Here is a 25991-nt window from a genome sequence, read left to right as displayed (position 1 = left end):
CCCAGGAGCCTGGCTGCGGCCGCTTCCCGCCCCTCGGTTATTGAGGGGAGGAGGGCACGCGGCGGCCAGTGGCGCTTGCACGCCGACCGGGACAAGTCGGGGAAAAGGGACTCTCGAGACAACGAGAAGATAAGAATGAATGCCCGTTAGGCACACAACACTACCTTCTTGCTCGCGGGAGGTAGGCAATTACCGTCCACTGTCGGAGCAGCAAGCGTCCCGCAGAGCTCACAGGCCCAGCCTCGCGGATCTCGGACTCGCCCCCAGCCAGCGCGGCGGGGCGGGCCCTAGGCGCGCAGCACTTAGTCCCGCCCTTCCCGGGGAACGTGGGATTGGCGCTGTCCCTAGCCAATCCCCTGACGGGCGCGTTCGGCCCCGAAAGCTTCCGTAAGCTGCGCAGCCCGGGAGCTGACCATTGGCATTCCGCCTGAAGAGACGCCGTCGCCGCGGAGCTGGTTCTGCTCCCAGCTGGCCGCCGGGAGTGGGGCGGCGGTGAGTGGGCATGAACGTCTGTAGGGGATGTCCTGCTATCTGCGGCGGTAGGGAGCTGCAGGCCGGCCAGGGAGGCTTGAGGGGAGAGAGTGAACTACGGTTGCGTCCGAGGATCCCAGTCTGGCCGAGCGGGGCTAGTGGCCACGAGGCTTACCGCACATCCTTGTCGTCTTGAGGTGGTAGTGGCGGGAGGTGCAGCTCCGAGAAGGAAGGGACGGGTGAGGAGGCCCCGCAGGGGTAGCAGCAGCGGGTGTTGCTGAGCTTTGGCTGGCCTAGCACTCCAGCATTCGGGAAAGGCTGCCGGTGGTTGTCTGGCTCTAGAAGGAGTCCCCAAGGGGGTCCTTGCGGGTCGCCGCCCTCAGGGCACACACGTAGGTAGACAATGTCGGAAGTCTTTGTTTGCCCGGCCCGAAGTGGCGCGGCCGACTTCTTGGAAAGGTTTTGTGTACCGGGGTAGGGTCTGTACCACACCAGCTTTGCCTTCAAGCCTGGGTATAAATTTTTAGCCGCTTTCGAGCTGTATTTATTTTTTTCTCCATCCTGTAGAAAATGGGGAAAGTATCTTGAGTCGTGGCATCTTCTAAGTATAACCTATAGCTTATGAAAATAATGTACGATGCAAAGTAGATGTTTAGATTAGAAGAAATATTTACACACGTAAATTTGAGACTTTTGCTTCTTTTAGTGTAACCATTACCATAAGCCTTGATGCGTGTTCCATAGATTTTTGGAGAGAGAATGAGACATTTTACTCTGGAAACACTTGTTGGATCCGGTTATGGGAAATTCCTCTCAGTGTCAACTGATTTAGAAATTGACTTATTTCTAAATCAGAGCTATTCCAAATATACTCTCACCATGGCCCCCTTTCAGTCTCACTGGTTGGTTTTTACTAGGATGATAGGTATTCTTCAAGACAGTTATACTTTATTCAAGGGATTCTTAGAACCAAGGAAATGTCAGCATTAAACTAACTGGGAACTAGTAACCCATTCTTCCTTTGGTGTTCAACTTGAATACAATAAAGGGAAAAACTTAGAAAGGAAAAAACCTCCAAAATTTAAGGAGAGTTGACAAATTAGAGGAGGAAACACTCATTGTTTTAACCTTATTGTTCCCTGAGATTGAGAAGCAAACTTTATCCCTTGACCATATAAATTTTCCACCACATTGTGTTCCTCCCAAGTTCAGTATTTAAAAAGAAGTTACTTGAACGTGACCACTCTTTTTGGAAACGTCACAGGAAGTGTAAGAGACTGGCTGCATCCACTTTGCCTTTTTTTTTTTTTTTTTGGTCTTTAATTCAAGTTTAATTTTTTTTAATTTTTTTAATGTTTTATTTATTTCTAGGAGAGAGAGAGAGAGAGAGCATGAGCAGGGGAGGGTCAGAGAGAGAGGGAGTCACAGACTGAAACAGGCTCCAGGCTCTGAACTGGCAGTCAGCACAGAGCCCAACGCGGGGCTCGAACCCACGAACCGCGAGATCATGACCTAAGCGAAAGTCGGACGCTTAACCGACTAAGCCACCCAGGCGCCCCTAATTCAAGTATAATTAACATACAGTGTTATATTTAGTTTCAGGTGTACAATATAATGATTTAACAATTCTGTACATTTCTCAGTGATCATCAAGATAAGTGTACTCTTAATCCTTTTTTTTTCCATTTCACCCGTCTCCCCACTACCAGTTTGTTCTCTGTATTTAAGTGTCTGTTTTTTTTGTCTTTTTTTTCTTTGTGTGTTTGTTTTGTTTCTTAAATTCCACATATAAGTGAAACCGTACGGTATTTGCCTTTCTCTGACTTATTTCCCTTAGCATTATATCCTCTAGGTTCTTCCATGTTGCAAGATTTCATTCTTTTTTATGGCTTAGTAATATTCTATTTTACATATACCACATCTTCTTTATTCAGTTGCTTCCATATCTTGGCTATTGTAAATAATGCTGCAGCTTTGCTCTTTTAATATTGGTCTTTTCTGTTGGTACGTTTAACTCCTGAGCTTTCACATTGGTCTTAATAAGAAAATGTAGGTTTTCTTTCAGTTGAGTTTTCTTGTCCGTTATTTCGTTTAGTATAACCAGCATGGTAGAAGACAAGCTTTAGGAAGGGGTTTTAACTGCTTATTTTATCAATAAGAACCATAAAAGTAAGTTGTCCATCTTATCATGAAGTCAAATGTTAAGAATTATTTACTGCTTTTATTAGGATCTACAAATAGCATATTTTGGTGGGCGTATTTGTTCTATTTCAGAACAACCGGAGAAAAATGATCCTAGTAACATACTTATTTTGTCATGTGAGAAAAAAAAGTATTTAAGTTTATAGTTCGTCGTGTTGATTCATTTCATTGCTTTCCTACAGAGCAAACATGAATGTTGGAGTTGCCCACAGTGAGGTGAATCCAAATACCCGTGTAATGAACAGCCGGGGTATGTGGCTAACCTACGCGTTAGGAGTTGGCTTGCTTCATATTGTTCTACTTAGTATTCCATTCTTCAGTGTTCCTGTTGCTTGGACCTTGACAAATGTTATACATAATCTGGTAAGAATTTCACCTTTATACTAAGCGCTTAAAATCCTAAGCTTTAGTGCTTATCTGGGGCTGAAGGAGGAAGAAATGGGGTGTTGCTGTCTAATGGGTACAGTTTCAGTGTTGCAAGATGAAAAGAGTTCTAGAAGTGGATGGTGGTGATAGTTGCATAATGATGGGAATGTACTTAATGCTACTGAACTGTACACTTAAAATATGGTTAAAATGATACATCTTATGTTATGTGTATTTAAACAATTTGTAAAAGAGCTTAAAACCTTATGTTATGAAAGAAAAACACATGACATAGTTTAACAGTTTTATTGAGCTATAATTCATAACGTATATAACAAAATTCACTGACTTAAAAGTGTACAGTACACTAATTTTTAGTATGTATGATAATTTTGAAGATATCCATATATAATGAGGGATAGGGTTATCTATTAATACTTTATTTTTAAACATTGGGTACTCTCTCTAAGATTTTTATTTTGGTTTCATAGGATCTAGAAAAAAACGCCATTTTAGCAAAAAATACAAAATACTAATTCAGGCTGCTATAGTATTAAACAGAATGTTTTAGAAGAAATGACGGTTTTTGATTAACTGGAGTCTAATAAACATCTTTGTTTTCAATCCTTGTTAAACTTTTCTAAATTATATAAGTATACTCTCCTGCTTCAGTATAGAAATTTTGAGCTTAATTATACTTGATTGAGGATCTTATAGTGCCTTAGCTTTTTCATGTTGACTGTAGATCTTCTCTTCTGTATTATAGGATAGCCCTACAAAGTATCAGCGATTCAGAGCGCCTGGGTGGCTCAGTCGATTAGGCATCCGACTTCGGCTCAGGTCACAATCTCACAGCTTGTGAGTTCGAGCCCCGCGTTGGGCTCTGTGCTGACAGCTTGGAGCCTGGAGCCTGCTTCAGATTCTGTGTCTTCTCTCTCTCTCTGTACCTCCCTCACTCACACTCTATCTCTCGCTCAAAAAAATAAATAAACACTAAAAAAAAACACCGCAAAGTATCAGAGATTCAGTTGACTCTATTGACCATATTATGCAGCCCTGAAAATTGTCTGTTTAAAAAAAAAAAACAAACAACTGGGGCACCCTGGGTGTCTCAATCAGTTAAGCGTCCGACTTCAGCTCTGGTCATGATCTCGCGGTTCATGGGTTCAAGCCCTGTGTCGGGCTCTGCTGACAGCCAGCTCAGAGCTTGGAACCTGTTTCAGATTCTGTGTCTCCCTCTCTCTCTGACCCTCCCCTGCTCGCTCGCTCTCTCTCTCTCTGAAATAAATAAAATGTTAAAAAAAATTAAAAAAAGAAACAACTGATAGTGACTTTTCTTATCTTTAACAGCCTATGAAAGGGGAGCAATACAATTAATTGAAACTTTTAATTGAATCTAGATGAACTATGTATTTATTTCCTGTCTTCTGAAGAGTATTTGAATTTGACTGGAGGAGGACAAGGATAATATGGTAAAAATAAGTGAATGTCCATTTAGTCCACTTTATGCAATGGACTTTGATAGGGCAAAATGCTATTTTTAAATACCAACTTCTCTGAAATATTTGACAAGAATTGTATCCCTTTTATTTGAATTCCTTTCCTTTGGCTTTCATGGGATCACTTTTTCCTAGATATATTTCTGATTTTTCCTTTTCCTTTCTGTTTCTTCTTGTACAGTCTTATGTTTTCCTCTCCTTATTGCTGTCTCCAAGGTTCTTTTTTATTCATCTCTTTTTATTCTATGTATTGTGTCTAGGTTCATCTATCCATATTTCAGTTTCTACCTGTAGAACAAACAAGTATAAATTGAAGTACCTGATCTGTCTCTTACCCCTTACAACCCGTTCCTCTGGCTTTGTTCCTAATCTAATCTAAATGCACTACTATGTGCCCAGTAAGTCAAGCCAGACAGCTTCAAAAGTAAAATGATTAGTATATTGTATTATCCAAACTGAGACTGTTTTGAGAGTAAAAAGGATCTCTCGTAATAACCACTCCATGAAAATAGGTATAAATCAGGACCGTCCATGCCAACTAGGATATATGGTCACTCTAGTTTTAGGTTAACTGCTTTTCCTCTGTCTTCCATATCCATATAGTCAAAGCCCTGTCTGTTCTGCTACTTTACTTTCTCTCATCTTGATGCCCACAGATATTGCTGATTTATACCCTTATTTGTTTCTCAGGTGGGGTACTCCAGTAGATTAAATAGTCTCCTTGATGTTCTTCTACTCTACCCTCCTCCATTCTAAGCTGGCACAGAGTTGTTTTTAAAATGCATATATGATCAAGTCATGCTCTAAGTCCTTTTATGATTTCCCATTACATTCATTGTAAAGCAACAAGTTTCTTATGTGGCATATGAGATAATAGTACAGAGGCAAGAAAAGAACTCAATCTATCTCAGCCCATCTCCAAACATGAGTTTTGCTCTAACAGTAATGAAAATGATGTTGCTTTCACCTTTTTGCTTTGGCTTAGGCTCTTTTTCCACTATTTTAATACCCCTTTTCCATCCTCCGCTGCCAGGCTGATTCCTAGTCCAGGAAAACTATTCAAATACCACCTTCTCCAGAAAGCTACAAAACTCCCATGCTGCATTCTTTTATCATGTATTTATCATAGTTTAATAATTAGACATTTATCTTTTTATTTTCCATGTCTCTAAGGATATATGTAAATGTTTGCTGAATTAGTCTGTATTGTCACATAATTATTCCTTCTCTGATGGCACATGTATTAAATGTACTTTAGAAGTCACCCCTCACCCTTATGTTTTCAAGTGGCTAACTGATATTGAGGCACAATATATTGCCACATGGTAATTGACAACACGTAGGGAAGCAAACTTCTGGCTTATTAATTCATCACACTAAAGACCTAAGTTCCATCCATCAATGTAGCAATTACATGACTCCAAATTTAAGTTTCCTTTGAAATGTATTCTGAATGCTTTTAAATGGGAAAGTAAACCTAGGTATTATCCCCGATAAGAAAAAAACACTGTCTTTGGTTTTCTAAACCATACAGTAGAAACCTACAATGATTTGTTTTTATTCATTTTTACAATGCTATAGTTCACTTTCAGAGGTATTAATTTCACAAAATTCTTAGCCTAGCTTTTAAAATGAATGAGAATTTTCTGCATTTTGAGCAAGTAAATATTTTGTAAGGGCTAACCATGAGCTACATATTTCTTTTTCCAATTCTTTTGATTTGGGTATATATTAGCTATCACTAAATTTTGTAGAAATTCTCCTATTAAAAATAATGGGATAGAAGATAAATGGTCAGGTAAGATTTTATAATGTCTCACTGAAAAGGATATCTAAGATATTCTGTTTGAATATTATATTCTAGAACACTGGTAATGCATGTAGTTTGAAGGAAATAATAGAGGATTTTTTTTTTTTTTTTTTTTTTTTGATAATTCTAATACATGCATGGGCTAGAGTAGAGATTCTTTTTTGGATCACATGCTCAGAATTTAAAAGCAAATGATTTCTGTTCTATTGTCTCCTGTAAAGCCCATGTGAATATGGTTTCTTTGTGCTTACAGAATAAACATCCCTTAGCTTACTGTCATCTTGGCTTAATGTCTAATACTTGCTGTATACCAGCCCTTGTTCCTGAGGTATTCAGGCTAATGGAAAAACAAACATGTAAACAATTCAAACAACATATTGTGCTATAAATAAAATATTTTCAATAAAATTCTATACAAGTACATAGGCTACTACTAATGAGGAGGGCATCACTAAGGATGGTCATTTGAACTGAACCTTCACATATGAGGTAGCTGACAAGGTAGCATCACAGCTTTTGCCTCAGCAACAAAGAACCTTTCCCTCTTCTGCATTTGCTGAATATTCTGTACCTCTGATAGCAATTTCTGCCCTACATTCTAATTGCTTATTCATATCTTTTTTTTCCCCTTACTATCTCTTAGAAGAGTGAGTTTTTTCCCAGGCTGTGGACATGTCTTACTCAGTTTCATAAATGCATCCATATCCTGTGTCCTATATGTATAAGCCACTTACTAAATATTTGTTGAGTTAATCCATTTGAACATGAGTCTGTTTCTATATAGTTTAGGTGTCATTGCAGCTAAACAACTTTTGAATTGTCTAATGGAATAACTAAAAAGTAGGCTAACCTTGAAAACGAGGGCTCTCTTAACCTAGTTAATAATATAAAATTACAAATCACAAGTTTTTCTTTTTTCCCATATATTTATTAAAAGTGAAGTAGAAAAAATGATACCTCATTATGACTACTAGCGGGAAATATGGTTTCATAATAATATTTAGGCAGGAATATTCTGTTACTGGTGCGTCAGACAGTGATCCTGCAATGTAGTACTATCAGTGATCTGAATGGATATCATAATCTCAAGGAAATCAAATCTAGTATATATTGGTTTTTTCCTAATCACAAAATTAGATGTTCAAAAATATTGCTGAACAGAATGGCTTTTAGTAAGGCTTTTTACTTTAAACAAAAAAACAAAAACCACAACTACAGAAGAAACACTATTAGGACACAGTGGTAATTTTATTTTATTTTATTTTATTATTTTTTAAAAGAATTTTTTAATGTATGTTTATTTTTGAGAGACAGAGTGTGAGCAGAGGAAGGGCAGAGAGAGAAGGAGACACAGAATCTGAAGCAGGCCCCAGGCTCTGAGCTGTCAGCACAGAGCCCGATGCGGGGCTTGAACTCACAAACCGCGAGATCATGACCTGAGCTGAAGTCGGATGCTTAACCGACTGAGCCACCCAGGCGCCCCCACAGTGGTAATTTTAAAAGCATATTGAGTTGAACATTATACTTATTACGTAACCATCTTTGTCTCTTTAGAAGAGAACTATTGAGACAAACACAGTCCTAATATTAAATATTTTCAAACCCATTTTCCCCTGATACGGAAAGTTTTATTATTATTTAACAAGTTGCATGTTTTTTTTCATTTTATAAGTATCATATTTACCAATGTAACATTAAACATTCCTATACATCAAGGATAAGATAATCATATTTCTTAATAGGAAAGGAATTAGAAAATCTAAATAATGATGTAAAGCTATCCTGATGTTTTTTGTGTGCATTTCAATTTAATAGGAGATGAAAGTAGGTTACGTTTTTCGTTGACCTTTTACTGGTTTTCTCCAAATAATTTTCATATACCCCTGAAAGTTTTATTTTACTATGAAGAAACTGATTTTTCACAAATAATATGAAAGCGTAAAACCTGAGCTATTAATCTGAATCACCCATACTGCTAAGCAGTCTGGAACTATCTAAATGCTTACTGATAAATACTAATATTTGATACTGCTTTTATTCCAGGGGATGTATGTATTTTTGCATGCAGTAAAAGGAACACCTTTTGAAACTCCTGACCAGGGTAAAGCACGGCTCCTTACTCATTGGGAACAACTGGACTATGGAGTACAGTTTACATCTTCACGGAAGTTTTTCACAATTTCTCCAATAATTCTGTAAGTGGTAGAAATTTTTAGGAATGAAGAAGATTGGATAAGAGGAAGCTGTCCTTTTATTACGTTGAATTTCATTTACAAATAATATTTGTTGAAACCTATACCAATAAATAGCTAACTCAGAGTATAAAATACAGGCAAAATCTTTAACAAGCTGGTAATAAAGTGTTTTTACTTCATTCCGTAACATATGGAAGTAACGTAATGTACTTATTAGTATGTTTAGAGCTTCTAGGATGCACAGATCAAATATATTGTAGTTCAAATCCTTAAGTTGCTTATAAGAAAGCTAATGCATAATTTTATTCTATATTCCACTATTTTAACCAAGGATTTGGGTGATTTCACATGAATTTCATTGACTATCTGCCTCTCCTTGTTTGGATGTTCAAGCTCCCTGGGAGAGATTGCTGTATAATTTATAGATAAGAGAGGGTTAGCTTTCATCGTAGGACAGATCTGGATTGAGTCCCTATGTTTATCACACCGCCTGCTTGGTTTGCTCATGAATGAAATTCTAGCCAATACTACATAACTCATTTGGATGCCGTAAGAAATAAATGAGATAATACCTATCTCTAAAGCATTTAACCTTAAATTTCCTCCTATTACCTGATAGGTATATAGGTATTACCTCCACAAATGGTTCCTACCTCATTTTTCCTTTGTGTGAATATTATACCTCCACCCAACTACCACCTGGTCAAGCTCTTCCAAGCAGCGTTTTTCTTAATGCTTCGTGCATAGTCCCATTTCTATGCCTTTGTTCAAATCATTTCTCTTATCTAAAATACCTTCTCCGTTCTTAATTTATCTTACTCTTCTTTCAGTATTTAAATTACACCTTCTCAGTGCAGTCTTCTCCTTAGCACTCAACCTTAAATAATAATTCTTGCTTTGAAATCCTTTAGTAGTTGTTACACATCCCTTATTTATGCCACTTAGCATTGTTTGTTATTATAAATGTTTTATTTTTGTAAAGAATTTATAAATGCATAGATTGCTCTGAATTCCACACTCAGTATAGTTGCACGCATAATGGATATTTCACATCTTTTAATCAAACACTATATACCACATAGTTTTATATAATGACATATCCATGATTTAGGATCCATGCAGTCTGCAGTAAGTGGGAAAACTCCGTGGAGGCTAAATTAGGATTCCTTAAACTGAGACTTAGGGAAGGTAGATTTTAGATAGATTATCAGGAAAAGGAAGGCATTTTTAAATGAAAGTAAATTGATCATAAAGTGGGAGGAGATTTCTTTTTTCCTTATGTTGTTAGGACTTCGAGGAAATTTTTAAAATTTTGTTTAGGCCCCATATAAAATTAATGTCAAAAGATAATGATTTGTATGATCTCATAAAGATAAACACAGTAACAGGAATAATAGTTTTTTAAACAGCCCTAAATTTGGACTTTAGCTCTACTGCTTTCTAGCTTTGTGACTTTTGGCCATTTCTTTAAAAGCCTTATTTTCTCATCTATAAAATGTTGAGGATTGCATTATAATTAATGTAAAAAGGCTGACATGTATAGTTAATTTTTCAATAAGGGCTATCACAAAGTGGTCAACTAAGATGTACCTGTGTACAACATCTGTATTTCTAAAAATGTATTTTTGACCCACAGGTATGATTTCAAATATTCTGTGATTAAATTCCTTATATAACTGAAGAAACAACATTAAAGCCATCTATATAGCATTGATAATTTTCAGAGTGCTTTCACATTTTCTTATTTGGTCATCATTTGTTAGGTAGGTGGGACATGCAGTGTTACCCCAGATTTTTAGATAAACAGACTCAAATGCATTATCTTGTTCCAGATTTTGCAGCTAGTCAGAGTCAAGAGCCCAGGTGAAACCCTAAACTTCCAGTTTCTAGTGCAGGTCTCTTTCCAGTATACCCTTTGGCAAATAAATGCCATTACATGATCCCCAGTTCAGTTTAGTATCCCCTTAGAGGGCTGTCTAGGTTTTTGCAAGAACCAAGTAATTTTCATATAATTTACACATACAGTTAGTTTTTATTAAAAGGGGACAGTATGATACATACAGTATATGCTACAGTATGATGAGGAGAAGGCGTTCCAAAAAAATTTATTATTTCTGTCATATCAGGTTATAGGTTAAACCCATAATGATAATGGGAAATCAAATGAGCTTACTAAATGCAATTGATATCCTATTTTGTTCAGGGAAGGAAGTTAGAAACACAGTCTTCAAGCATATGAAAGCTGAAGGAAAGGATTTAACTAAAGATTAAAGAATATGGATTATTCTCAAGAGGAATTTTCTGATTATAGTTTGTGAAATAGGTGGAAGATTATAGAATTCTCAATTTAGATGACTCTGAAAATGTGTATACAGTCATATTTGAAAATGGCTGTTCTTTTCTAACCATATTATACAAGATATTTATCTCCTCTTACTAGAAATTAATGACTGTACTTAGAGGAAAGGCTATTAGAATATTTTCCTATATACTCTAAAAGTACTAATTGGACAAACACTCAAATGCAGACTAACTTCATAGTTGTGATCAAGCAAAGTATGATATCCTGTCTATATTTGGATACACTCAGTGTCCAGATGATATGTCTGCACTCTGTTGTGCCCTTGGGTAAAACTAGACATTCTGACTTGATGATTTATGGTCCTAAAGGTAGCATAGGCTTGTTAAGACAAATTTCTGACATTGGATGTCTGAATTTGTACTATGTTCAGGTACAGCAAAAACAGCTGGAATGTTACAACAGTGTCTTCCAGTTTTCCAGTTAAACTGGTTACCAACCTATTTGGATACAATAAACATCAAAAAGGCAACCAAGTTATTTGTTTTCTTTCAAAGATACTGAATTGTACTCATGTACTAACACCCCATTTTCCACAACTCTAACAGCAGTTTTTAACCTTTTGGTGGGTCACAAACCCTTTAAGAATATGATAGATGCTTTGGAACTGGATTCTCTCTTTAGAAACATATCCATAAATACAAAACTATACCTGAAATTTCAGAGTAAATGAGCCCTAGTTTGAAAGACTTCTTCTTTAAAAGATGCTAAGTAGCAAACCTTATTTCAAAGGCATTTCACATAATTTCAGTAATGCAAAATTTGCATATATTCCTCCATTAAATAAAATTTTAAATCCCAAATGAATTTAGACCCCAAACTGGTGCCTCCTGTTTTAGTGCTCAAAAGTGATTCTGCTTTTAGGTATCTGTGTTCCAGTGGCCTTTTTTTTTTTTTAAGTTTTAAATAAATTCTAAGTAATTTCATTTTTAGGTGTTATATATTTTTAACTTTTATTTCTACAGATACTTTCTGGCAAGTTTCTATACGAAGTATGATCCAACTCACTTCATCCTAAACACAGCTTCTCTCCTGAGTGTACTAATTCCCAAAATGCCACAGCTACATGGTGTTCGGATCTTTGGAATTAATAAGTATTGAAATGTTTTGAAATGGAACAGAAAATTTTACAGCTACTGAGTTTTCTGTAAGGAAGGAGTGGTTAGTAAACTGCACTGTTTCCATGATAATGTGAAATGAGAAGTATTTACATTGAAGGGCCAGGTGCTGGTTCTTCACATGCTGTTTTGAAGTGCAGATATTAACTAGAAGATGCCTCTGCTTAATGCATCTGGTATCTTTCTGAAGAGAGGTGTTACAGGCAGTCTGGGCAGGCCCAGATTTTAAGTTAAGTGGCTGTACAGTGGAGGAATAGTAGATAAATTCAAGGAAATAAGAGATTTATAAGAAAACAAAATCAGCTTAGCTTATAATGAATGGGCATTATGTTAGGAGAAGAAAATTTCCAATCATTCAGTCATAGTCAGTTTAAGCAGACTTACATGTAAACCAGAATCATCTCTTTGCAGTTTTAGTATAGATCTTTTTTTTTTTTTTTTTTTTTTTTTTTTNACCATACATGGTCCTCTTATGTTGTAGAAGAGGATAGTTCCCTCATGTTTTATACAGTCCAATCCCTACCTTATGATTATACTTTTTTGCTTTTGCTGGCTCAACATTGTGTTGATAGATTGAGGTCATTTTTAAATTTATTAAGTTAAGGAGTTCATGAAGGTCCACCTTCATGACTGGTGACAGAAGACAGCTAGGCATTTTACAGCCTCTGAGTCAGCCTTCTAATTTTGGAACAGAGTGGGTTTTGTTGCCTTTCCAGATACAAGGCTGCTAAACCAATTAAGAAAATAATTTAACGTATATGGTAATTTAGAGGTCTCTGCTTATTTGATCAATCTAATTGTTAAAGTCTGCTGTTATTTAGAAAAGGAAACATAAAATGGACAACTATATAGCTAACCTGTGGTCTGGCAGAAACTGTTTTTCTAGCAATAGTTCCAAAGTAAATAATGAAGTCATCTTTAGCAGACCTACAGTAAAAGAAAACGTTGTCTTTTCTTAGTCCCCTTGTTCTCACTACCCATGTTTTGCCCGTTTATGTTTTGCCTTTCAGTGTATGGGTCTTAGCATATATAATGTAAAATGGTAACTCTTTCCAAAGCAACAACCATATTGAATTCTTGTGACTTAGAGAAACTTCCTATAGTTGACATTAATTAATTGCAAGAAATAACTGTATACTACTTTGAGAAGTAAACATATCAAAAACAAAGTTCTGATATTTGATGAGACTGAAAAAAATCCAGTAACATTTGTAAACAAAAGCTGAGTGAAGAGTTATAGACCTTCTGAAAAATCAATTTGTTTCAATAAACTGACTTTTGGGGGTAATGATCATTGTTTTATATTTCAAAAGTATTGAGTTTAGAAACCCATTGTATGATACGCCTTTGTATGTTTGTCTTTTACCCATGTATTTTTAAACCAGTAATCTATACTTGAATAAAACTTTTCTTTGGTGTAAGATTATTGTAAATAATCTCTAAATTCAGTCAGGAACATCACGTTTATATTTTTCAATTGTGTTTAAGCAACTGAATTTTATTAAGGTAGTTTAAAAATCTTGCTTTGTGTTTATTTTAATTTCTTTCATGTTTATTTTTGAGAGGGGGGAGGGTAGAGAGAGAGGGAGACACAGAAACTGAAGCAGGCTCCAGGCTCTGAGCTGTCAGCACAGAGCCCAACACAGGGCTCAAACTTGTGAACCGTGAGATCATGACCTGAGCCAAAGTTGTACATTTAACCGACTAAACCCTCTTTCTTCATTTTAAAGTTTACCTCAAAAGCTTACTTTTTGCACAGACTTCAGAGATAGAAATCTTCTGTTGATATGGGCATTCTGCTTCCTTCCCTCTGCACTCTTCACCCTACAGTGTTTTAAAAATACTTATTCAGTAGATGTCTGTGGGTCCACTCTGTTGTAGGTATTGTTTTAGGCATTGTGGATACAGTTTGAAAGCAGTGTAGTAATGATAGATAGGTAATTATAATATTAAAAGCTCTGGGGCAGGAATGAGGGTATAGGCAGTGCAGTAAGGATATGTAGGTAATGGTAATATTAAAAGCTCTGGGGCAGGAATGGGGGTGTGTTTTTAAGGAAAAGATAGCCAGCCACTAGGACTAGCAAGGAGTAATAAGGAGGATGAGAATGCTAACAAATGAGGTCAGAGAAGTAGGTGTGGGTTAGATCATATAGGGCTCTACTGACCAAGGTTATAAGCAAATTTCCTTCTGTGCTTGACAAAGCCATTGGATGGTTTTATATTGGAGATTAAAGGGACCTGATTTTATTTTAAAGGTTACTGGCTAATGTTGAGAATAAAGTGTAAAGGAACAGGAACCAGGAAGTATAGTTGGCAAAGTACTGCAAGCAAGTGGTAGCTCAGACGAGGGGAATGGCAGGTGAAGGGGTGAGTAGTGTCAAATATGCAATATGCTTTTTTGCTCTTAACACTAGGTAATGGTTGTGTTAAGTATGGAAACCTCCCAATTTCAAAAGTTTGAACATTAAAAACCAAAATCTATAATGACTTATTATTTGGAAAAAAACTAACTGCTAATGCAGTTAGGAATTAGTAATTGCTCCTAATTTCAAGTCAAGAAACAGTGGCAGTTTCTAAATATGCATAAGCCCAGAAGTGCCACTAATTTTAGCATTCAGTGGTGAATGTTTCCTGCAACAATTATTACTGTGGAGTTCTATGGTGGTTTTCTATTTCCCTCATTTCCTCTACATTTATTTACTGGATTCTGTAAGGAATATTTTTCCCCTCTCCATTTATTCAATCATTTATATAATTTTGGACTTAACAGATATCTTATTTGTTTTACAATCCATTAATTCATCATTATTAATCTGTTCAAATTGTCCTCCAGATTTGGCCATTGGAAGTCAGAGTTTGCAATGGTAATTTCCAAGTTGGTTTCTGTGTCTTTTTGCCCTGTTCCACCCACCCTCTGCCATCTTAAGCACAGGACTATTTTTTAGGTTTACAGCACTATGGTCTATTAAACTATAAAGATCCTAAGAGGCATAATATCTCCTTAACTAATGACTATGTGAATTAGCCTTGTTAATGATGCTAAGAGTTGGGAAAGACCTAGGAGGCCATGTAATTTGAATCCCTTACCTTACCTTGAATTTTCATTAACCACCATGCCACCATTCAGTTTTGTGTTAATGCTAATAAAGGAGGATTTAAACTTATAAGGCTACATTTTTTGTAATGGAATTTATAACTTGTTTTAAGTTGAACCTAAATCTAATCCTTATTCTACGTAACTCTTCAATTGTTTAACTTTTAAACTAGTATCAGCAGCACTGAATAAACATTACCAGAGCTTTCATTGTTTTCCAAATGATACGGATTCAAATTTTTCTTACTATCCTGGTAATTCTGTTCTGAGTTGCAGTTCATTATTACATATAGCACTAGAACTAACTACAAGAGGTGATAAGGTGTGGTGTCACTACAACAGTACCACTTTCCTTGTTCTGGACTCTCCCTCTGCCCTTTTTAATATAGTCTCATATTTTAGCTATTTTGACAGCCACATACCACTGATTCACCTTGCAGTTACTAAAATGTCAACACATAATACCATTAAATGATGGCTTTCCCTTCACATTCTTAGTGGATTTATTAAGCTGAGTTTAAGATTTCTTTTTCCTGTGGAACTCTGTCTTGTTAAATTTTAACCTATTAATTCATCTGGTTTGTCAAGTTGAATCTTGACTGTCATGCGATAAATTTCTCCAATATCTTTATCAATATGTCACCAGTAAATGTGACTCCAAAATACTCTCATACTAATCCTGAAAGAGACAAATACAACCCAGTGTAGACCAGTGCAGTTTTGTAATCCTAATAACACAGATAAAAAAGTAATTTTCAAATTACTTTCATGGATATTACATGTTGATGTAGGAAATGTCAACTGGCTCAGTACTGGGAAGACAGGTCTAAGTAAAACAATCTAAAAGGAAGTTTGGAGTAGCACTGGACAGGGAAAGAAGGTAGGTAAGAGAATAGCAATTTTTTTTTTTTCAAAAAGAAAAGCTATGAAATACCTCAGGTTTTTATTTGAGTCCATAATTTCAGTTCAATTAAAAATGATTCAGCAGGTAGTTTGATATTCAGAGTTTAAAATTTTTCATTTCACTTCAAATGAACACAGGAGAATTATAAACTCAAATTTAGAATACTGAGTATCTTAGGTAAATAGTATACAGAAGGCTTCAACTGCGTTGGGTGATGTTTTTTCTCTTAAAATGAGGGTTGGGTTCACAGAAGTTTATTATAGTATTCTTGACACTTTCATAATCTGGAATATTTCATAATTAAAACAGTTCAGTAGAAATATATTCAGATTCTATGTTAAGCATAGTAGTGTAATTCCATTTCTTGACTTGTTTAAGCCATTAATAATCAACTAATCATTATGAAAGTGGCTCAGCCTGTAGCTCTGAAGTTCTGTATAGTTCTAAGTTTAGCAGATAGGCCAAGTTTATCACTATGTTCACTCTAACTGTATAATTATATTGATAAAAATAAATTCTCAATTATAAGAACTATAGTATACTGCATTAATGTAGAATGAACTCTTCTTATGACAGGAATTTTTTTTTTTTAATGTTTTTATTTATTTCTAGGAGAGAGAGAGAGACAGCGTGAGCAGGGGAGGGTCAGAGAGAGAGGGAGTCACAGACTGANATTTCTAGGAGAGAGAGAGAGACAGCGTGAGCAGGGGAGGGTCAGAGAGAGAGGGAGTCACAGACTGAAACAGGCTCCAGGCTCTGAGCTGGCAGTCAGCACAGAGCCCGACGCGGGGCTCGAACCCACGAACGGCGAGATCATGACCCAAGCGAAAGTCGGACGCTCAACCGACTAAGCCACCCAGGCGCCCCATGACAGGAATTTTAATACTATTTAAATCTCTGATTTTCCAAATATGAATTTAAAAATTTCTATTGACAACACTTTTTGAAAAATGTTGAAATTCTGGTGGGACAAAAAAGCTGTTGAGCATATCATCAAGAAGATAAGCATTCATTCATGTTACAATTTCTTAAATGGGAACAGAAAAGCCAGATGACTTAATTGGCATTGCTGAGAAAAATACCAGTATACCACCTAATACATGAAAAGCTGATACAGTGATTCTGCTTTGAAACATGTCCCTCCTATGAATTATCAAATCTATGTTTCTGTTATGGCACTTAACATATGGGAGTAACAAAAAGATTTACCCTTTTCCTCACCTGCCAAAAATATACATATTCTCCACACACTTGAAAATTGAGAACGTTTGGGTCTGGCAATTTCTCAAAAAATTAAACAGATTTACCATACGATCCAGCACTTCCAATTCTGGATATATACCCAAAAGAAGTGACAGCAGGGATTTGAAAAGATATATTTGTACAACCTATGTCTATAGGAGCATTATTCACTATAGTTAGAAGTTGAAAAGAACCGAAATGTCCATTGACAGATGAATGGATAAACAAAATGGTATATACAAACAATAGAATATTAGTCTACTTTAAAAGAAACCCTGACACATGCTACATAATTGGGTGAACCTTGACATTAATACTAATAAGTGAAATAAGCCAGTCACAAAAGGACAAATATTGTGTGATCCCCACTTATATAAGGTACTTGGAATAGTCAAAGAGAAAGAACAGTGGTTTCCAGGGGCTGGCAAGAGGGAAAATGGAGAATTGGTGTTTAATGGGTACAATTTCAATTGGGGAAGATGAAGAAGTTTTGTAGATGGATGGTAAAGATGGTTGCACAACAATGTGACTATACTTAATGCTGTTGAATTGTACACCTAAAAATGATTAAAATGGTAAATTTTGTTGCACGTATTTCACCACAATAAAATAAATCATCTGAGTAAATTTGTAAAATAAGTATAATGGCTGAGCAACTAAAGTAAAAAGCAAATATCTTCCAAGGATGAGACCTGATTGACAGTATTACCATTAATGAAAGAATGTTCTACATCAAAGAGATTTGTCAACAAAAAACTCTAGAGGAGGAAAGCAAATGACTGTATTTTTAGCATAATCCAACCCTTGAAGCATGTAAGACAGGTGATTCAAATGGAAACAGATGCATTGGGCCTGAAACATTAGCCATTAAAAGCACTAAACTCATTTTTATTGTTTTCATTCCATATTTACCAATCTTCTGATTATAATTTGGATCTGGCTTTCATCATAATTTGCCCAATACAGAGAAGGTGAGGACCAGCAAGCTTAGGTATCCTAGCTCCTTCATCATTACATTTCTCATAAATTAACATGTTAGTATTACGGTTTTTACAAAGCAATTTCTTAGCAGATTTACCCTGTGACTCAGCACCCCAGAGTCCAGTCACATCCATTTCTGATAAACCAATTTCAAGCCTAGAAGAGAAGGAGATGTTGAAACGCAGTCCTCACACCAAGGTCCTGCTAGTCTGTGGATACAACTGTGGCAATCTACCCCACCTTCTCCAAGCAACTTCCCACTCTCAATGCACACTTTCCATAATGCCATATTGTAATTACCTATCGTTAGACTCAGTTCCTTGAAGATAGGGAGTGAATCTTATCTTTTGTCCCTAACAACTAATAAAGTTCCCAGCTCAAAGGAAAGAACCCGATAAATATGTGGTAAATCAAAGTAAAATCCGGGGCGCCTGGGTGGCTTAGTCGGTTAAGCGTCCGACTTTCCCTTAGGTCATGATCTCGCGGTTCGTGGGTTCGAGCCCCGCGTCGGGCTCTGTGCTGACTGCCAGCTCAGAGCCTGGAGCCTGTTTCAGTCTGTGACTCCCTCTCTCTCTGACCCTCCCCTGCTCACTCTGTCTCCTAGAAAAAAAAAAAAAAAGTAAAATCCAATTTAGTAATACATAATTAGGAAATGAATATTGTAAAGATTCTGTTTGTAATTTTCCTCTAACACTTACAAATGAAAACCTAGGCAATAGCACAGACAAAATAGCATGTTTCGATTCAGTTGGAACTCTGAATTCAAGTGGAAGTTACAGTAGTTAGGCCATATTTCGTTGAGAATGTCCACCAGTGGCATTCAAACTATGATGTGATCTGTATGAAAGCTCTGACCTCAACATAGATACCTTTCCACCAATAATTTCTCCTCTAATACAATAAAGAAGATGGAAAATGTATACCTTCACTTGCCAATGTATTAGTATAAGTGGCTTTTCTTTCTGCTATTCATATGCAATCAGTGGAAGACTACAATTCATTCTTAATGTGTCTTAGAGCTCTGCTGTTTCACATAATGGAGCATTAAGACTCAATACCAGTCAAAGCTGCTAGATGAGGAATCTACCAGTGATTCTAGCACATACAAAAGGGATAACTCCTGACACATCGTGCACAGGAGACCATTGAGACACACTTGCTGAACATAATTCAAATTGCAAAAAAATGCCAGATGTGAAAGTTTTTATGTTCAGACTAGATTTCAGCGTATAAAGTAACCTCTAACCAATCATTTGCGATTAGGATAACCAATTTTTCTTCACCTTTTGGCCTTCTCTTTTTTCCTTTTTGTGGGTCAGGCACATATCCTAGTGGAAGTATGAAGTAATTTTTTCTTCTAGAAATTAAGGAAACTGATTCCAGAACCATATGGCCTAACGTTTTATAGCTTTGCATTTACTAGCTATGTGACCTGCAAATCATCAAACTCTGTGGTCCAGTTGCCTCATCTATAAAATAAGGACAGTAGCTACCTCACCAATTTGGAGTGAGGATTAAATAAATTAATCTGCAACACTGCCTGGTACAACGCAAGTGCCACTTTATTGTTAATTACAGTTACTATTATCATAAGTGAAATTTTTGAAAGCATCAGTTCCACCTAAAAAACTCTCAATAACATTCTGTTGATTATGAATATGTATATTTGTGTCTTATTACTAGACTCTTAACTGTGTCTTCCCAAATGTGATTCACTTATCTTTTATACCAAGAGCTTCTTGCCGTTCAAAATACAGATCTATGTGACAGCCTATCGAACCTTGCATATATGAAGTCCTTGCTTATTAAGTTTAGTAAACCTTAAAGTCTAGCAGGGAAGAAGAGAGCCTTTTGGGACAAATCTATTCACACAAATGACAAGTTCACATACCAATAAAAGGAAAAACTAAAAAGCCTGAAAGAGGTCCATGAATATGAGTATATATTACCCTGAAGGCTGCATACATAGTAAGCAAAAACCATATAATGCATTGCAAAAATAGGATTATTTTTTAATGCTAAGTGAATATGTACCATCTCCACCTCCCCCTTTTTAATCACAAAAACGGGCTAGCCCCACACCTTTTACTCCAAAAAGTGGGAGTAACGATTCAGACCGTCCGATCAGAAGCGCTTCCGTTACCTCGGAACCCAGCACAATCAAATCCTTGGTGTCGTCCCAACTTTCCACTCTCTGCTGCTGAAAGTATTAGCTAGGTCAGGCCACAACCTTTATAGTTGGTGATAGTTGCTCTAAAATGGAACGACGAATAATCTCTATCCGTTTCTCACAGTGCCGTCCAAATTCCAGCCAAAGGCAAACAAAATTGTCTTTTAATGTAGCGTAGTGTTTAGAACTTAAAACTGTAGTCAGCCAAATCTGCGTTCGGCCTCCGCTAGATCAGTCATTAGTCGCGATCTTGTAAAAGTCTTGTTACTATGTTACCACAAATCTAAGGGAAGCGCGTGAGTACACGCAATGAATCTTGGACCAAGACAGCGTTTATTTATTTATTTTTTAAACTGAATTAAGAAAAACACCCTCTAGGGCTGTAGCAGCTAGTCCTGCAGACGAGACGCTGGCACCGTGTTGATGACGTCACTTCCGGGCGACAAGGTCGGCCTCTCCCTGCTGCGACTTTGTTAGGGAAAGGACGTTACTGCTAGCTTCTGTCGCTCATAAAGAAGGTTTGTGAAATTGCTCACCCCTCTCTCAGTGGTTCTATCGCGTGCCTGGAAGAAGGATTCCAGTACAAGCCCTTCGCCTTCCTACAACAGAGATTTGCACTGGTCAAGTCCCCTGGATTCACTTGAGAAGTCTTCTTGGCCCAAAAGACAAATGATTAGCACAGGCAGCCTTGCATGGGTTTTGTGACTGCAACCCTAATTTTTCCAGGTGCGTTTGTCTGTGCTACACTCCGCACAACTTTCTTCTGCGAGGTGGTTCATCACTCTAATCCCTGGATGCTGTTTGCCCCAGTGGCTCAATAACAATTCCAATATTTATTCTCTCATTTACCCATTTTGTCCATTAGTGTGTAGGGAAAGGACCTACATAAGCATCCAGAAAGTTCTAGGACAGGTGATTTGGGGGCATGAAACTAGATACTTGAAAGTGTGAAGATACCAGGATGCTTTGGTGGCGGACTGCTTTTATTTGAGGGGGGAAAAGGATTTGGGAGATCCTTATTACGATAAGCTTGTGGTAAAATGGAGATTGAGTTAGAAAAATTGAAATTAATGAATAAAATGGGTATTAGGTTGCCGTTGTTTTAGACAAGATGTGGTTCTTTTAAGATGAGGTTCATAAGAACACTTTTCCAAAGTAGATGACTAAATTGTGTCTTTATGTGAATTCTTGTTTTCAAACTAAATTATCAAATTTTATTTTGAAAGATATTTTCAGGAAATAGAATGCATTTATTTTTATCTGTTCTGTCTTGCCTTTATTATTTGATTTTTAAAAACCAATTCTGTCTTAGTTATTATAGCTATCAAACAATAAATAGCACTTTTCAGACGACTGTCCTTGTGACTATTAGCTATTTTATAAAGAATAATGAATAGTTTGCTAAGAACAGCATGATAGTAATACTAAAAAGTTTTATATCTGGTTGTCCTGTTTTTCTCTTAAAGAACACTATATTCATTCCTACCGTTAAATATAGTAGTGGGTTGCTACAGCCTTTAAAAATTTTTGCTAACGTCTGCAAAACTTTCCTATAATTTTACAAAACTATCATATTGAAAAATTAATCAAGTTTTCAGAATTTTGCTTACCTAAATAGGTTAGTGGTTAATGTCAGTTCCCAATAATTTGTTTTTCATTTATTTTCTAGAAATTATCTGTAGAGTAAGTATGCTAATATTGAATAAAACAGCAGGAGTTTTTTCTAAGCCATCAAGAAGGAAAACTTATGAATGTTTAAGAAGTTTTAATTTTCATCCGGAAAAACTATTTCCTCATAAACTAGTATTGGGAATTGAAACCAGTTGTGATGATACAGCAGCTGCTGTTGTGGATGAAACTGGAAACGTTTTGGGAGAAGCAATACATTCCCAAACTGAAGTCCATTTAAAGTAAGTAGACATTATCTTGGGAGTTCCCAATTTGGGGGAGAAAAAGTAAAATGAAATAATTCTTTTCTATTTATCATATATAAAATCTGAGTTTTAAGAGCTAAGTTCTTCTTTTGTGCGAAAGCTTCTAATAACTGCTGTAGAAAACCTGAAGCCCTTCAACCTGGTTTTTAAGGCTCTCCACAGTAAAGTCCCACCTTTAATCCTGTTGTCAAAAAGAGCTAAACTCATTCCCAACTCCAGTATTTATCCATGATTTCTCCTCAGTAATTTCTCTAATTTTGCCCACCTGTATGTTTCATGGTCTCAACTGAAATCCTAGGAGAATATGACCCTATCTCTAACCTGTGTTGATTACTGGAAAAAAAAAATCCTATTCACATTTATACATATAACTCCTGTTGGTACTTAAATAAATAATATACTGTTGTATTAAAGCACAGAATGGCTCAAAGTTTATAAACTCATCTGTTTGCAGAGGACCACTAGTCTGGTTATATAGATAAGTGGGCTGTATATAAAGTGGAAGATATCTACTCAGCTCCAGCTGATTGTTGCCATGCAGAAATGTAGGCCCTGTGTTATTTGATCATCAGCATTTTCTAGAGAAAATGGAAATCCAGAATGTAACTGTAATATCTCCAGATTTTTACAATTAGTAGCTAACTTGAAATATATTAAAATACTGAACAGATCAAATATGCCTTCAAGCCATCAATTTATAACATCTGCATAGTGAAAAAGTTTGGTAATTTGAGATCACAGACCTGTATTTGAATTATCAATTAGGCCCTTGGTATTGGCTCTGATTTTAGGCAAGTTCCTATCCTGTCTGATTATGTTTTCACATCTGTAAAATTGGAAAGATAATACCTGCCTTACAGGATTGTGGGAGCATAATAGAAAATATATATGTGAAGAGACAGAATAGGCCTCTAACAGTTACATACTATGTAAAAGTGACTGCGTTGGGTATTAATAAGGCATAGTAGTAAAGTACTAGAAAGTCCTTGCCTTCAAGGAGCCTAACCTAATCTCTGAGACATCATATATAAATGTAAAAGGAAACATACAACATACAGTACAAGACAGCATGAAGTAAGTATGAAACCAGTGCAAACAATACGTGTTACTACCAGGCCTTAGTTCCATGGTTCTTTCAGTATTTCTGAGAGTTCTGAACATTTGTGCGTTTAAATGTTAACTGTACAGAAAGGCCTTTCCTAACTACTTTATCTAAAATAGGTACTCCCACCATGTTTATTCTATATCACCACACCGTGCTTATTTTTTTCATTATCCTTTTGATAATTTTTGCATTTGTTTACTTATGTGTACTCTTTCCCCTAATAGACTGTAAGCTCTGTGGTGACAGGGGCTGTGTCTGTATTAATCGGTATACTGTGCCTTAATATCCAGAGTAGCATCTAATATGTTGCAGATGTTAGTGGCTTTGAAAATTAGGCCTTCAGTGATTGGAGATGAAAAAAATATTCTCGTGTGAGTAAGCATCATAGCAAAGGCAAAGAGGTGAGAAAATACTGGACATTCAATTTAGTTAGTGCATAGGTCACTTTGGAGGAATACACAGGCAAGCCAACTGTGTGGTACCATCTATGCAGCTCATCTCCGCATTTATTGAAATCCTACAATTGCCTGGCTACATTTGGCTCCAGCTTAGCGGTCAAATGGTTCTCCTGCCTCTTTAATAGCTATTTGAGCCCTCAATCACCTACTCTCCATACTATGTACAAATTAATTCTTTTGAGAATAAAGCCATGATCTTATTCATCTATTTTGTCTCTGGTGCTTAGCTAGCATAATCCTTTGAAGGTGAAATATATAGAAGATGCACAGAAAGGAAGGGAGGTAGGCAAGTGGGAGAAGGAAGAAATAAGTGGGAGGGCTAGGATTCACACTTAAAGTCACCTCAATTTCAAGAAAGTAAACGCTTTTCAGTAGAAGAGTTATGGGGTCAGCATTGTGCTTTACTTTCTGGCAATACAATATAGAATAGACCCCAAGGATCAGAAAATCTGCCTGGGGAACTGCAGTTAGAAGACTTTGAATAGACTGAGAGATGAGAGGTTTTTGAACTTGAGAATGGTGATGCACATAATGTGGACAGCAAGATAAAGGAGATAAGGATGAAACTTCAAACCCAAGTGATTAGAACATTTGATGCCATTAACAGAGTTGAAGAATATAAGAGGAAAAAGTAGGTTTGAAGAACCAAGAAAAATATGGAGCATCTGGATTTTAGTCAGTTAAGCATATGACTCTTGATTTTCGCTCAGATTATGATCTCATAGTTTGTGAGTTTGAGCCGCGTTCCGGCTCTGCACTGACAGCACAGAGTTTGCTTGGGATTCTCTCTCTTCCTCTCTCTATGCCTCTTTCTCTCTCTCAAAATAAATAAACTTAAAAACAAACACACTAAAAACAACAGCAAAAAAAAATTAAGAAAAACAGTATTACTGTGTGGATGTGTTGAAATAAGATTGTTTCTTTTATTGTTTCCCTCATTACCTGATACAGTACATAGTATAACTATTAAATATTAATTGAATGTTTTTACTGAGGATTTTCATTTCTTTTTTTTTTTAGTTTATTTGTTTTAAGAGAAAGTGTGCATGTACAAGAGAGAGTGGGGGAGGGGCAGAGAGAGAATCCCAAGCAAGTTCCATGCTGTCAGCACAGAGCCCAATTCGGGGTTTGATCCCATGAACCATGAGATCATGACCTGAGCCAAAACCAAGAGCCAGATCCTTAATCAACTGAGCCACCCAGGCACCCTAGGATTTTCACTTCTATGTCTAGAACGAGCAGCACCAAATATTCAAAGATGTTTTTGAGATTAGAGATGTATTTTGTAGACCCTATAGTTTTTTACTCTGCTTCTCTGATTGGAAGTCAGTGACATGCTGGCAAACTTTTTCTAGCAACTTTGTCTCCTACTGATTTACTCTTGGCATTTGGAGTGGTCATCCACTGTTTGTCCTACATAAACCAAAAATCAAAACGATAATCTCTAAGCACTAGATTCCCAAACTATATTTCAGGATTGCAGGCTGTCTGCTATCCTGCCATGACCTCAGTCAAGTGCGGTGTGTTTAAAAATAAACTCATCTTCTTCACAAAACTGTCTTCATGTTTCTCTCTGTTAGTCTTTCTCTTCTCCCAGTCATTCCAGCTCAATATCTGAATCATCTTGGATGCCTTGGTCTCCTTTCCTCTTATATCCAGTCTAACTTAACAGTTTTCAAGGCTCTCCTCCCCATTCTTTCACTTCTCATGAACACATAGTTTAAAATGTAATCATCTTACACAAATACTTTTATAATAACCTCTTTAAAAAAATCTCCCTTTCTCCAGGGAGATTAATTTTTCTAAAATCCAATTTCATCCTGTCCTTTTCTTGTTCAAGACATCTTCAAGAGAATGCTTCTTAAAATTATTTTGGTGATTCCATTATATTAACAAACCCATAGGAATTCATTGTGTACAATTTTGAAGAGTCGGAGACATTACACCCTTAATCACTGCATGTTGAGTTCTTATATTGTGCTGCATTATAAGGCACACATATTTGAATGTGTGACTACCATTTTTAGCTATATAATGATTAATTTGAAAGCATGCCTTCAGCCCTAATATAAAACTTTTTCTT

At 36.5% G+C, this 25991-nt stretch overlaps 3 protein-coding genes across 7 annotated transcripts in view; 2 read left to right on the top strand and 1 right to left on the bottom strand.

The window, feature by feature from the left end:
• Positions 1 to 258, bottom strand: part of PMS1 (PMS1 homolog 1, mismatch repair system component) — a 100265-nt gene extending 100007 nt beyond the window's left edge. Inside the window, exon 1 of one of the 3 annotated variants that reach the window (XM_039234693.1) lies at positions 165 to 258. The gene's annotated coding sequence lies outside the window, so the exon portion shown is untranslated. The remainder of the gene's footprint in view (positions 1 to 164) is intronic. The other 2 variants (XM_039234694.1, XM_039234695.1) reach the window with 2 other exon arrangements.
• Positions 162 to 13441, top strand: ORMDL1 (ORMDL sphingolipid biosynthesis regulator 1). 3 transcript variants are annotated; one of them, XM_039234699.1, is made up of 4 exons: positions 162 to 181; positions 2856 to 3036; positions 8392 to 8543; positions 11868 to 13441. In XM_039234699.1, exons 2-4 carry the CDS (start codon positions 2863 to 2865, stop codon positions 12001 to 12003), a joined length of 462 nt encoding a protein of 153 aa, XP_039090630.1. In that variant the 5' UTR covers positions 162 to 181; positions 2856 to 2862; the 3' UTR covers positions 12004 to 13441. The 3 variants fall into 3 exon arrangements, with proteins under 3 accessions (XP_039090630.1, XP_039090627.1, XP_039090629.1); XM_039234696.1 differs by lacking the exon at positions 162 to 181 and adding an exon at positions 392 to 492; XM_039234698.1 differs by lacking the exon at positions 162 to 181 and adding an exon at positions 519 to 710.
• Positions 13442 to 20860: 7419 nt separating this feature from the next.
• The window catches only part of OSGEPL1 (O-sialoglycoprotein endopeptidase like 1), a 29088-nt gene continuing 23957 nt past the window's right edge, over positions 20861 to 25991 (top strand). The window contains exons 1-2 of the mRNA XM_039234704.1: positions 20861 to 21137; positions 22081 to 22321. Coding sequence (XP_039090635.1) covers positions 21104 to 21137; positions 22081 to 22321 — 275 coding nt within the window. The 5' untranslated portion in view covers positions 20861 to 21103. The remainder of the gene's footprint in view (positions 21138 to 22080; positions 22322 to 25991) is intronic.

This window comes from Hyaena hyaena, unplaced genomic scaffold, assembly GCF_003009895.1.
Source record: "Hyaena hyaena isolate Hyena2069 unplaced genomic scaffold, ASM300989v1 scaffold_92, whole genome shotgun sequence".
Lineage (NCBI taxonomy): Eukaryota > Metazoa > Chordata > Mammalia > Carnivora > Hyaenidae > Hyaena > Hyaena hyaena.
This window is presented reverse-complemented; position numbering and strand designations above follow the sequence as displayed.